General features: G+C 38.5%; 1 protein-coding gene across 1 annotated transcript; it reads right to left on the bottom strand.

Moving 5' to 3' along the window:
- Positions 1–5,625: 5,625 nt before the first annotated feature.
- LOC134630801 (UDP-glucuronosyltransferase 2C1-like) lies at positions 5,626–13,294 on the bottom strand. The gene is made up of 3 exons (XM_063478492.1): positions 13,188–13,294; positions 12,115–12,219; positions 5,626–7,237 (listed from the first exon to the last, which is right to left on the bottom strand). The coding sequence occupies exons 2-3, from the start codon at positions 12,217–12,219 to the stop codon at positions 5,657–5,659; spliced, it is 1,686 nt and encodes a 561-aa protein (XP_063334562.1). The 5' UTR covers positions 13,188–13,294; the 3' UTR covers positions 5,626–5,656.
- Positions 13,295–14,083: the final 789 nt, after the last annotated feature.

Here is a 14,083-nt window from a genome sequence, read left to right as displayed (position 1 = left end):
AAATCAGTGAGCTGGGATTTTTTATTCTAAACGTGAACTACTGTTACAGCAACAGACATGGACTACTGGTGCCCCACACAACAACTTAATGTCCACTATGTGAAGGAGCCAAACACATGCTTTCTCCTCTCGTTAACTGAGACAAACTGCTGGCATATTGGTTTTACATCTATACTGTCCAGTCTCTCCTGGTAGACATGGCATACAGCAGCATTGTTTAATCTCATTTGAGTCATTGTTGACCTTAGCCATGTTTTTAGTCTTCTGAGAGCACTGAAGCTTCTTTCATCCTCAGTACATGCGTTTTATCCTCAGATTAAAATGATTATTATGTGCTAGGGCTGGGCGATATATCGAGTTTTTTTTAAATATCGATATATTTTCATACGAGATATAAGATGTGACAATATCGTTTATATCGATATAGTATATGTTACGTTATAATTATACTTGTGGAGCCGCAAGTTTGCCTCTCTTTCGTCCACTTTTGTCTCTACGCAACATTACTCGGCCTCGTCTCTCCTTCACTGAACACAACCCCCCCTCCCCCATAGCTTCACCTGCAGGCAACGACAAGATGAACACGGCAAATCTCCGTTAACGAGTTACCGCAGATCGCCCCGTGCTGGGGCTGGACGGCGTCAACGTGTTAGCGAGCTAACCGCGCTAATGACATGCATGGCCTAAAATCCTTTCATTTTCTCAAAAACCGACAGTGCGCCTTATGTATGAATTCTGGTTGTGCTTACTGACCGCGAACCGATTTTATGTGGTACACGGCGCTCAGCAATCTGTCAAAAAATGTTTTAGTACGACTTTGGTAAGCTACGGAGCTGCACGGCTACCGTAGTCTGGAGCCTTGCGGAGTGATACGTACTGTGCTTCAACATAATATTACCGTATTGTGTGTGTATAAGGGCCATAAATGGCACCTGTTAAGAGACATGGTTACAAAGTCACGCAGTAGAACTTGGGAATAGAGCAGCTGCGAAATCTGTCTTTGTTATTATGCTCATCGTCTTTTAGTTTACATTTTGACTGCACATTTGACTATGTGCACGTTAGCATATGCTACTTCCGGTGCGGAAACTCCTGTGGGGAGCTTTGTTTCCGGTGTCCTATTCGCGCCCTGTTTACGGTCCAAAACAAGTTAAGCAAATGAATAAATCAAGCGGCGATTTACATTTCTATAGATGTCTTGGGCATTTACCCAATATATCTGTAAATGATGTTCATCGACTTGTCTATTATTTTTCCCCAGCGCCTCTCTTTTTCTCAAAAGAGAAAAGGGATTCAAATGTTATATTTCTCAGTATCTGTAAACAGCGGTCCCTCGTTTATCGCGGGTGTTATGTTCTAATAAAAATAACCAGCGATAGGTGAAATCAAGTAGCCAGTTTTATTTTTTGACGCATGGACATCGTAGACATACAGTACTGCACTTCAGAGTCACACTACTAGCGATCGATGTGGCGATTGTGTACTGTACAGGAGAGACGGCACGGAGGAGATCGTCTGCAGCGATCAGGACGCAGGGCACAATGTGATGTAAAAAAAAAAAAGCATGCAAACTTGCACTAAAAAAAATATGCGTATCTTCGCAGTAGCGATTGACCGCAAAGTAAAGCTACCGGAAATGTACAACCCCACATCCGGTCTCAAACCGGGAAGTTAGCATTTTCTCGTGCACATAGTCAATTGTGAGCTTTTTGTTATGCACAAAAACAACATTGTTTTCTTTTATTTATGGAGCATTATTATTTAATAAATGCTGATAATTTATTTTTGAGTAATTTCTTCATGTACATCTACGCTGTATGTTAATAAAAGTGCCTGTGTGACATCTGGGACACAGCTTTGACTAAGAACTCTTTTTGTTCTTACCTTATGGCTTTAAAAAAAATATCGAGATATATATCGTATATCGCCATCCAGCTAAAAAATATCGAGATATGAATTTTGGGTCATATCGCCCAGCCCTATAATATGTGCTTGATGTGCCTCACCTTTGGCCCTTGCTCTTCCCCTCTGACTGCACTAGGACACTGCCACCTGATAAAATAACACATTGATTCATGCCATATAAAAAGTGAGACTTGTCAATTCAGATTATTTTTAAATGTACACTAATGAATCAATTTACATCAGCAGCCTAACAATTGTCATGATAATAAATACTAGTTAATCTATAGCACCAACTCATCAGTCACCTGTGACCTTGCCTCTTCACCTCTGTCTGAGCTACAACATGGCAGAGCTGCCTCTGTCACCTGATAAATAACAGTGAGACATTCCAAATACATGCAGTCACACATGTGCTTCAAATACAGTAATGAACCATCAAGTCATCATCCAATTTCACCTGTGATCTTGTATCACCATTACCCTCTGAGCTTTGTGTTGGTTCTTCTGTCACCTGACAAATAGGACATACATGACAATAAGAATAAAATGGGTAGCTGCTTCAGTGTTTCTGTCAATTTGTGCAGATCTTGACTCATCAGTAATGTTTGTAGGGTGAGAGCATTTTTAAAACAATTTATGCAAACTGCACTACAAGGTGGAATATTTGCAAAATCATGACTACCTCATGATATATTGTCTCAAAAATGAACCCTATGAATATGTCAGTACCATTAGGATGAATTATTGTGTCACCAACATTTTAACGTTAGACATATCATTTTAACAGCCTCTGTAAACTAATATCCTGGCTTGCTCGAGGCTGCCGTTTTCTCTGACAGTTTCAATCAAAATTAGAAATGCTACTCTGGGAGACTGAGATAACTAATAGTGCTGCATGTTGTGCAGTTAGTTTCCAAAACACGTTATTCATGGTTGCATACAACTTTAGACTGATGTGGGCCAAAGCCTAGCATAGCCTGTAACGTTATTATGACGGACACATTTTATGAGTTTACTTGGCTTTAAGTGGCTTACAGGTTTCTTTGAAAAATACTTTCTTATATCCAGGTTCCTCCTTTGTGCTGCCGTCCTCCTCTCCTCCTTGTAGGTCCTCGCAGCGCAGGTTTGCCGCTGCTAAAACTAAACAGAGCTCCCTGAAAAGCACAGCCAATCACATTGCCCATATTTGTCACATGACGTAGGACTCCAGTAGAGAACGTAATTTAACTCTTTGTGCACCGCTGGGTGAATGAGACGTTGACAGATCGTTTTTTTCTTTCTATCGGGTTTGTTTTTCTTTACTCGAAGACATCAAATTATTGGTGGGGACAATTCAATAATCGCTGGATATTGGTGGGGACATGTCCCTTCCGTCCATGCCAAATCTACGCCCTTGTGTTACGGTGTGCTCACACAGAGGCATTGCTGCTTCAGCGGCGTAGTTTGTCATTAGTAGACTAATAAGACTTTCGTTGCTGTGGCAGACAGAAGATTAAGAAGTAATTTCATGACACAAACCAGTGATGCAGTTTTAAAACACGCTTTTATTGAAATATAGAGATAGTTCAAACTGTTCTAATAACGCAGGAATATTGTTGTAGCCTATAAAGTATCTGCCTATTTTTATTTATTCTTTAAATAGCATCAAAAGCGTTAGCTGATGTCAATTAAAGCACTATTATTAGCTAATTGTCGTGGTATATCACGATTTGCCAGCCAAGGAGCTAAAGTGCGTTATGATTTTAGTTTGTTAAAAAAATAGTATTCCTTTTCTGGTCGAAATAGGCTTCAGTGTTTTCTTACAGTACAGCTCCAAATCCAGGTGACAGTAAGTCAAAATGATGGTACCTGTCTATGTACAGCAGCAGCCTGTATTCAGTTTGAACATTGCTATAGACTGATATGGATCAGTTTATGCCTTTTATTCACTGTAATACTTAACTTTTGGGTGATGGCACAAAGATTGAGAGAGGAGGATAGTGAGGGAGAGAAAAGGAGAAAGCAGGATCAAGACAGCAAAGAGAGAGAGAACAAAAAGAAACAGAAGAGTGGACATGTAGTCAAATTCACCAAAAATTTCTAAAGCTGTAGCTTCTGCATTGCCCACATTTACTGATGATGATTTCACATAACTTGTGCTATACTGTTATCAGTTATAAAACCCCAGACCTGCCCTTATAATAATTATTATATGATTATATTTCTGTTATTTTCCAGCAATTACAATTCAAGTTGACTGAGAAGGATGGGGACAGAGAAAGAGGACTGAGAGGTTGTAGAAGAACCAGAAAAACAAGTGAGCAAATACTGAAGCTAGCTGGAAAAAAAAACCCCTGTATTTTTAACAAAGTAATTTTTCATGTATTTCATGATTACTTTGCATGCTTTCCAGTAACAAACTTAAAAAATATCACTGAACATTCTAAACAGAAAACATTGATATGAATTGTAGCATTTTACAGGATTCATACCACTCTAAACATGGCTTGAACACGATGGCTGCCACTATATTGATGTGACAGAATCTGTTCTCCACTCGTGACATTGGTGTACATGATGCTCTGTGATGCATCTGCATAATAAAGGGAGGGTTTTTTATGAATTCAAAAATTTTAATATGATAACAACTCTATTTGCAGTTTGCTTTGTGTACAGGTCTATGGAATGGCAGGGTGATTTTCCAGTGTTTGTGCTGAATAATGCTACTTGAAGTGCTTGATGAGTTGGTGAACTGTGTGATTAAGAGACTGAAATAGTGTTGTGCTTATTTTTATTTTTATGTGCTTTGGCACAAAATTTTTTTTCACTTCTTTCAGAACTGAGCCTTTGCCTTGGGTTTGATAACTAAAGGCTCCACACTAAAACTGATGGAATAGATTGGAATCTCTGAATATTCACTCAGAATTATTCTTAGAAACTACAATAGGCCATCCAACTAATTAAGTTGCTTTGGAAGGTAACACTATTATGGTTATACAATTTTAAATGTGAGTTTTCAATTTTCAATCAGCATATTCCCCTTAATATCAAGGCACTGTATGTATGACATTATGATTGTGAGCTGAGCCCCCCTAAAAGTTTGAACCTAGAATTACACCTGTCACTAGGTAAGATGAAAATAGCTGATATCAATTCCATTATATAGCAGCTGATGACCCAGGAAATATCCTTCTGTTTATCTCATTGCGAAAGCTCATGCAGAGTATACACTTTACACTATTTAAACTGCTTTACTCAGCCTAGAGTTGCTGGCATATGTGGAATTCACTTAACACTCCACCTCCTTCCCAGCTCTACCTTTTGTGTTATATATTATATGGAAAATAAATTCCAGGCTGCTTACATATTATATTTACAGGAGCTTCTCAGCCATGAAACCCATTCCAGCTTAAAGTTTTGTGCTCATGCTAATGTCAGAGGAGAATTGGAAGCCTGCAGTTACTTAGTCAGCAGAGTGTTGTTGACTTTTATGCACTATCCGCATCAGCAATCGGTGATCCCACTCACATGCAGGCACATGCAAAGCTGAGGGCACTGGCTTCCTTTTAGTAAGCATTCATTACCAAAAAAGTAAATCTTGTGGTTGGACAGTCATTTCAAGTGTTTTATTTGAGGAGTGCTCATTATTATGAAATCACAATATACATTCAAAAGTATTTTAAGAAAATATAATTCTGGATAAAATCTCAATTAAATACAATAGAAATACAATGGGTTTTTTGTCAAAGTGATGCATTACTAAAATCATCCATCACTCACGTTTCACTTTACGTTTACACATTCCAGTGTATATACACCTAATAAGGTAGAAAGTGGTTAAAAGCACGAGTAGCATAGCTCCAGACAGGAACAAAACTACATCTACAGAGTGGTAGGAATACCAGGGCATTCTGTAGGACTCTGCTTTCAGGTGAGCTGCTCCTTTGTGCCTCATGACAAACTCTATCCAGAAGAGGGCGTTATCCAGTGGCTTTACTGGCTTATCTCTGTGCAGCCTGGAAAGTCTCTGCATGTTCGTCCTGTACGAGGGATCACTCAGGACTTCCTCTATGGCCTTCAGGAAGTTGTTGTCTTTGTCCACTGTAGTTAATGTAAGTAGCTTAGCTCCTCCTCTCTCTTTAAGACGTAGCAGGTTATCATACTGATCAAAATAAAAGGATATGCCTACAACTGGGACTCCGTGATACAGGGCTTCTTGGACTCCATTTGTTCCTCCATGTGCCACAAATAATTTTATTTTTGGATGTCCTAAAAGGTCATTCTGTGGCATCCAGTCCACCAGTAAAGTGTTATTACCCAGAGTGGCTGGTCTGTCACCTTTATACTTCCAGATGACTTTCTGTGGCAGTTTAGCAAAAGCTGCAGCGATCTCATTTGCCATATCAGAGGGAAGTTCAGTTATAAAAGTCCCCAGAGACATGAGGATGAAGCCATGCTCTCCAGAACTCTGCACAAAGTCCTCCAAGTGGTGAGGCAGAGGTTTAGCAGGTTTGCACTGGAACCCTCCAATATAAACAACATTAGGCATTGTGGGACGTGGGTACTCAAACACAAAGTCCACTCTCATCAGCCAAATGTCTGCATCGATCATTAACTCATTAAAATCATAACCAGGCCCAAGATATTCATCAGTTATTTTCTGGTATACTAGTTTAGCCACCAGGTTGTTTATTTTTTGTGTTATGATGTGTAAAACCATGTTTTTAACTCTCTGAGAAAAGGTCATCTTGTCAGTATTCCCAGTTCCAGTCACAGGAATGTAAGATAATGGTGATGGAGCTATGGAAAAATGAGCCTCCGTAAATATTACCCAGCGAACATTATAAACCAAAGGAAGGTTCAAATATTTGGCCAGAATGACTCCACCACCCGAACAGGGGTCAGCAAGTAACAGGTCAAACTTGCTGTCTTTCAGTTTTCTTATCAAGTCATTGTCATCTAGTATTGCAGATACAAAATCAGCTAGAGCTTTGTAAACATCAAGAATTGTGCTGAACATCCCTACACTCCTTTGAAGAATATCCGTTAAGGGGACGGCCCCTCGTTCGAAAAGTATGCCCTCAGACACAATTCTTGTCATGAATTTCTGAATCAAGATGTTCTCCACTGGAACTGTAATGGTATTATAAGATGAGTCATCTTTTAAGTACCAGCTGTTACTTGGACGTAAAACAGTGATGTTGTGTCCTCTGGAGTGTAAAGCTTTTAGTAGAATGCCCATGTTTACCCAGTGGCTGCCTTCAGAGGGAAAGACTAAGATGTTGCCTCCTTCACAGGCTGTGGGAATACGGATGAGCAGGTGGAAAGCAGTGCAGCAGCAGAGCACCCTCATCTGAGGAAAAAAACAAACTCAAAGTCATTGACATGATTTCTTTTCCTTTCGTTCTTTCTTTTTTCCCCCTTTTTTTGACGCAGTGGAAATGCACTGTTATGGTTTCAAATAGGGCTTTTTTTTTCTTTAACTTGGCTGCAATTTCATTACATAATTAAATAGATAAAATTACTTCTTCATTTTTCACCATTGTAAATTTTCAGATTTCAAAAGGGGGTGTCCTTGCCAAAAGGTGTATCCGAGCTTTAAAATTACGCAAATAGTAGCGCATTAAAAACACTTATTGCGAATGACTAGTCCTTAAAACACACTAATAGTTAGTGTGTAGTGTGGTAATTATTATTACTTTGATTAATGCAGTCTGTTAGTTATTAAGTTTAAATGTGATTCCCAGACTATCTGCGTTTTGAGCACCATTTTCTGCAAAGTTAACTTGTAAATTCCAGCAACATTCCTCAGCCGACATAAAGACAGTCACACATTAACCCAGGTTTCCTACTTACTGTGATCATATCGTTCTTTCTCCTGGAAAGGTCAGTGTTAAGAGGGCTGCTTTGTATAGCGACAAACCGAGGTGTATGTAATTATGTAGTCCGTAGCGGTGGAGCTAAACCTCGATGCATCCGATGCAAGACGCACTAAAGCCCAGTATCTGTGAGTTTCCGGAAGCAACGGGAAATTTGTTCGTGATAATGAAGTTACTTATTGACTTTTATACCTAGATCGAAGTGCATGTTAACAAATACATCTGCTTATGTGACTACTTTGTCTACGAGTCTTTATGGCTTAAAACATTGTCATTTAGGCAATTTTTTTAAACACAATCCCAAACTCATTTAAGTTAACAACAGTACAGGGCAGCATGAAAACAAGTTTTCTGTCCTGTGTTGTGATGTCATGATGTTGCTGCTTCAGCAGCGTGCTTTGTCATCAGTAGACTAATTAGACTTTCGTTGCACTGGCAGACAGAAGATTAAGCGGTAATCTCATGACATAAATCAGTCATGCAGTTTTGAAACAGGCTTTTACTGAACTATAGCAAAAGTTCAAACTATTCTAATAATGCAGGGACATTGCTGTAACTTATAAAGTATCTGCCTATTTTTATTTATCTCTAGATAACATCAAAAACGTTAGTTGTTGTAACTTAAATCACTAGGGATTATTAGCTAATTATTAGCTGATGTGCGCTATGATTTTAGTTTGTTAAAATTTTCTATTCCTATTCTGGTCGAATTAGGCTTCAGTGTTTGTTTATAGTACAGCTCCAGGTCCAGGTGACAGTAAGTCAAAATGATGGTACCTGTCTACGTCCAGCAGCAAGCTGTATTCAGTTTGAATATTGCTATAGACTGATGTGGATCAGTTTATGCCTTTTATTTACTGCAATATTTAACTTTTGGGTGATGGCACAAAGATTGAAAGAGGAGGAGAGAAAAGGAGAAAGCAGGATCAAGACAGCAAAGAGAGAGAACAAAAAGAAACAGAAGAGTGGACATGCAGTCAATCCCAAAAGGTTGATTCTGTTCATATGGACGTAGCATTTTCAGTGGGAGAAACGTTTCGTCACTCATCCAAGTGACTTCTTTAGTCTCAGCTGACTGCAGGTTTCTCATCTTTATAAACAGTACATTGCACAATGACTGAAACTAGCACCACTGAATGAAGAATGTGCTGGGAGGTCAGTTCCTTGATCATTCATATATGACATGTAGTCAAATTCACCAAAAAATTATAAAGCGGTAGCTTCTGTTTTACCCACATTCATTGATGATGATTTTGCATAACTTAGCAGTGTGCTGAACAGTTATAAAACCCCAGACCTGCTCTTATAATAATTATTGTATGATTATATTTTTGTTATTTTCCAGCAATTACAATTCAGGTTGACTGAGGAGGATGGAGACAGAGAGAGAGGACTGAGAGGTTGTACAAGAACCAAAAGAACAAGTGAACAAATACTGAAGCTAGCTGGAAAAAACCCCTGCATTTTTAACAAAGTAATTTTTCATGTATTTCATCAGTGCTTTGCATGCTTTCCAGTAACAAACTTAAAAAAATATCACTGAGCATTCTAAACAGAAAATATTGATATGAATTGTAGCATTTTACAGGATTCATACCACTCTAAACATGGCTTGAACAGAATGGCTGCCACTATATTGATGTGACAGAATCTGATCTCCACTCGTGACATTGGGGTACATGATGTCTGCATAACAAAGGGAGGGTTTTTTATTAATTCAAAAATTTTAATATGAAAACAACTCTATTACCAGTTTTCTTTGTGTACAGGTCTATGGAATGGCAGGGTGATTTTCCAGTGTTTGTGCTGAATAATGCTACTTGAAGTGCTTGATGAGTTGGTGAACTGTGTGATTAAGAGACTGAAATAGTGTTGTGCTTATTTTTATTTTTATCTGCTTTGGCACAAATAATTATTTCACTTCTTTCAGAACTGAGCCTTTGCCTTGGGTTTGATAACTAAAGGCTCCACACCAAAACTGATGGAATAGATTGGAATCTCTGAATATTCACTCAGAATTATTCTTAGAAACTACAATAAGCCATCCAACTAATTAGGTTCCTTTGGAAGGTAACATTGTAATGTGTATCCAATTTTAAATGTGAATTTTCAATTTTCAATCAGCATATTCCCTTAATATCAGTTACAACGCACTGTATGTATGACATTATGATTGTGAGCTGAGCCCCCCTAAATGTTTGAACCTAGAATCACCCCTGCCACTAGGTAAGATGAAAATAGCTGATATCAATTCCATTACATAGCAGCTGATGACCCAGGAAATATCCTTCTGTTTATCTCATTGCGAAAGCTCATGCAGAGTATACACTTTACACTATTTAAACTGCTTTACTCAGCCTAGAGTTGCTGGCATATCTGGAATTCACTTTACACTCCACCTCCTTCCCAGCTCTACCTTTTGTGTTATATATTATATGGAAAAAAATACCAGGCTGCTTACATATTATATTTACAGGAGCTTCTCAGCCATGAAACCCATTACAGCTTACAGTTTTGTGCTCATACTAATGTCAGAGGAGAATTGGAATTCTGCAGTTACTTAGTCAGCAGAGTGTTGTTGACTTTTATGCACTATCCACAGCAGCAATCGGTGATCCCACTCACATGCAGGCACATGCAAAGCTGAGAGCACTGGCTTTTCTTTTAGTAAGTACTCATTAAAAAAAAGTAAATCTTGTGGTTGGACAGTCATTTCAAGTGTTTTATTTGTGGAGTGCTCATTATTATGAAATCACAATATGCATTCAGAAATATTTTAAGAAAATATAATTCTCAATAAAATCTCAATTAAATACAATAGAAATACAATGGGGTTTTTTTTTTCAAAGTGCTGCATTACTAAAATCATCCATCACTCACGTTTCACTTTACGTTTACACATCCCAGTGTATATACACCTAATAAGGTAGGAAGTGGTTAAAAGTACAATCAGCATAGCTCCAGCCAGGAACAAAACTACATCTACAGAGTGGTAGGAATACCAGGGCATTCTGTAGGACTCTGCTTTCAGGTGAGCTGCTCCTTTGTGCCTCATGACAAACTCTATCCAGAAGAGGGCGTTATCCAGTGGCTTTACTGGCTTATCTCTGTGCAGCCTGGAAAGTCTCTGCATGTTCGCCCTGTAGGAGGGATCATTCAGGACTTCCTCTATGGCCTTCAGGAAGTTGTTATCTTTGTCCACTGTAGTTAATGTAAGTATCTTAGCTCCTCCTCTCTCTTTCAGACGTAGCAGGTTATCATACTGATCAAAAAACACAGGTATACCCACAACTGGGACTCCGTGATACAGGGCTTCTTGGACTCCATTTGTTCCTCCATGTGCCACAAATAGTTTTATTTTTGGATGTCCTAAAAGGTCATTCTGTGGCATCCAGTCCACCAGTAAAGTGTTATTGCCCAAAGTGGCTGGTTTACTACCTTTATACTTCCAGATGACTTTCTGTGGTAGTTTAGCAAAAGCTTCAGCGATCTCATTTGCCATGTCAGCAGGAAGTTCAGTCACAAAAGTCCCCAAAGACATGAGGATGAAGCCATGCTCTCCAGAACTCTGCACAAAGTCCTCCAAGTGCTGAGGCAGAGGTTTAGCAGGTTTGCACTGGAACCCTCCAATATAAACAACATTAGGCATTGTGGGCCGTGGGTACTCAAACACAAAGTCCACTCTCATCAGCCAAATGTCTGCATCGATCATTAACTCATTAAAATCATAACCAGGCCCAAGATATTTGTCAGTTATTTTCTGGTATACTAGTTTAGCCACCAGGTTGATTTGTGTTTGTGTTAGAATGTGTAAAACCATGTTTTTAACTCTCTGAGAAAAGGTCATCTTATCAGTATTGCCGGTTCCAGTCACAGGAATGTAAGATAATGGTGACGGAGCTATGGAAAAATGAGCATCTGCAGTTATTACCCAGCGAACATTATAAACCAAAGGAAGGTTGAGATATTTGGCCAGAATGACTCCACCACCCCAGCAGGGGTCAGCGAGTATCACGTCAAACTTGCTTTCATTTAAGTTTCTCATCAACTGGTTGTCATCTACTATTGCTGTTACAAGTTCACCTATAGTTCTGTGAATGTCAACAAATTTGCTGAACAGCCCTACACCCATGTGGATAAAACCTGACAAGGAAAGAGCACCTCGTTCAGATTCTATGAGCTTAACAACCATTTTTGACATAATCTCCTGAGTCACAGGGTTTTCCACCGGAACTGTTAAGATATTATAACTAGAGGACATATCCTTGATGTACCAGCTTTTACTGGAACACAGAATTGTTATGCTGTGTCCTCTAGAGTGCAAAGCCTTTAGTAGAATATCCATATTTACCCAGTGGCTGCCTTCTGAAGGAAACACTAAGATGTTACCTCCTTTACAGGCTCTGGGAATAAAAATGAGCAGCAGCAAAGCAGTGCAGCAATAGAGCACCCTCATCTGAAATGAAGAAAAAAAATGAATTTACTGACATGAAAAAGATGTTCACAGTGGAAATGGACTATGAAAATTTCAAACTACTTTTTTTTACTTTGTCAATGAAAAGTTTGAGAGTGATGCAATCACAAGCCATCCATATATGCTCTTGCACTTTCATGATTTATTAAGTAACTTTCTGTTTCATCACTGACATTTTTGAATTTGTAATAATATTTATAATAACATATTTGAAGTTGGTACACATTTTGTCATTGGTGCAGATAATTTATTAACTTGAGGTAGGTTGCACGTTTTAAAAAAGAAGGCGTGTAACTGCATAATTGAGAGGTTTTTTTATTTTATTTTATTTTTTTATTTAATTAATAAAAAGATACTGACAGCGCGCTGCTGAAAGCGGATGACGTAAGAGTCTACCGAATGTTGATTGGTTGACAAAATAGAGAAGCAGAGCCACTGAATGTAGAGAACGGAGCTACGACGGAGTTCACCGGGAACGGAAGAAGCACGAAACAAACAATAAAGATTAAAAACTGCAGTATTAAAAGTACAGACGGTGGCTGCAATCGACACTTTTCATTGTTTTCAACGTTCTGCTTCGGCTCTTTGTATGCTATAACTCTGCTCTTCTCCGTGGCTGACCGATGGATCAACAATAGCATAAGCATACGTCGCCCACACACCAGTTGTACCACATATTTTTGACACTGCTTCCAAGGACAATAAACCCTCTCTGCAGCTAAACGGGAAGCCTCAGCTACCCGGGGACTAGAGCAGAGACCCTCGGTGCTTTTTTTCAACACCGTTTTTTTTTTTTTGTTTTTTTTTTTGGTTCTCCACAAAAACCCACAAAGCTTAAGTGTAGGCCACTAACTCCAGTCGCAATTTGAGCAGAGCTTTTACGTGGAGTAGCAAGGTTAAGTTAATTTTCCGTATATACAGTCACATTAACACAGAGCGTTTCTACTTACTGCTGGACGTTTGGTTTCTCCACACAAGAAATGTAAGCGCCAATGAACGAAATCTGTTCAGTTAATGTTGCTATGCAGGATAGAGAAGAACTGAATCACAATCCAGGATGCACATTGAAGCCTGGAAGGCAGGAAGTAATAACCCTATCTATCTGTGTTCAAAGGTGACGGGGATACTTGGAAAGCAAAGGTGTGTGTTTATGTACTCTGGATCAAAGTTAGTGCGTCATTTATGAATTAACTGAAATTGTACACTTTTTCATTTTCACTGAATAAGGAATTAAATTCCAGTGTTTTGTCAGCACAGTCTGTAGGCGTTAATCCTTGTTGTCTTCAGATGCAGTGTTGGTGTGTTTTATGAAAAATAATCTGCATAATCTGGAAAGATGTTTTTATACTTTACATGCTATTAAGCATTAGTTATGAAGATTCTTTTTGTTATGCATTGAAAGGTTTATATTGAAGCTACATTTCTTAATGGATAAGTCATTCTGTATTCATTTTGTAATTTTGTTTGAATGATTCTTAATTCTTAGTTTGTTGTTAATTTGTTTCTGTGTAATGTCATGTAAATGTTATGCGACCTTAATGAGGTTTGATCGTTTCTAAATTTGAAACCATTCTAAATTTATTGGTTTATAATTTATAAGACTTTCATATGTCGATATATAGCCTATCGGTGCATCTATGGTGGTTTATTGCACATACTAAAATTTTGACTGTGAAATAACTGCAAGAGATGAATGTCTTCTGCTCATCTGCAAATCCTGAAATATTTTTTCCAGGATTTGATTTTTTTTTGTAAAGATTTGCATATAACAGAAAATTCTAATATTTTTCAGAAAGCTCTCCCATTACCGTTTCACAGATGCTATGAAAAGTATAATAGGTTATAT

Source organism: Pelmatolapia mariae, linkage group LG1 (genome assembly GCF_036321145.2).
Source record: "Pelmatolapia mariae isolate MD_Pm_ZW linkage group LG1, Pm_UMD_F_2, whole genome shotgun sequence".
Taxonomy (NCBI): Eukaryota; Metazoa; Chordata; class Actinopteri; order Cichliformes; family Cichlidae; genus Pelmatolapia; species Pelmatolapia mariae.
This window is presented reverse-complemented; position numbering and strand designations above follow the sequence as displayed.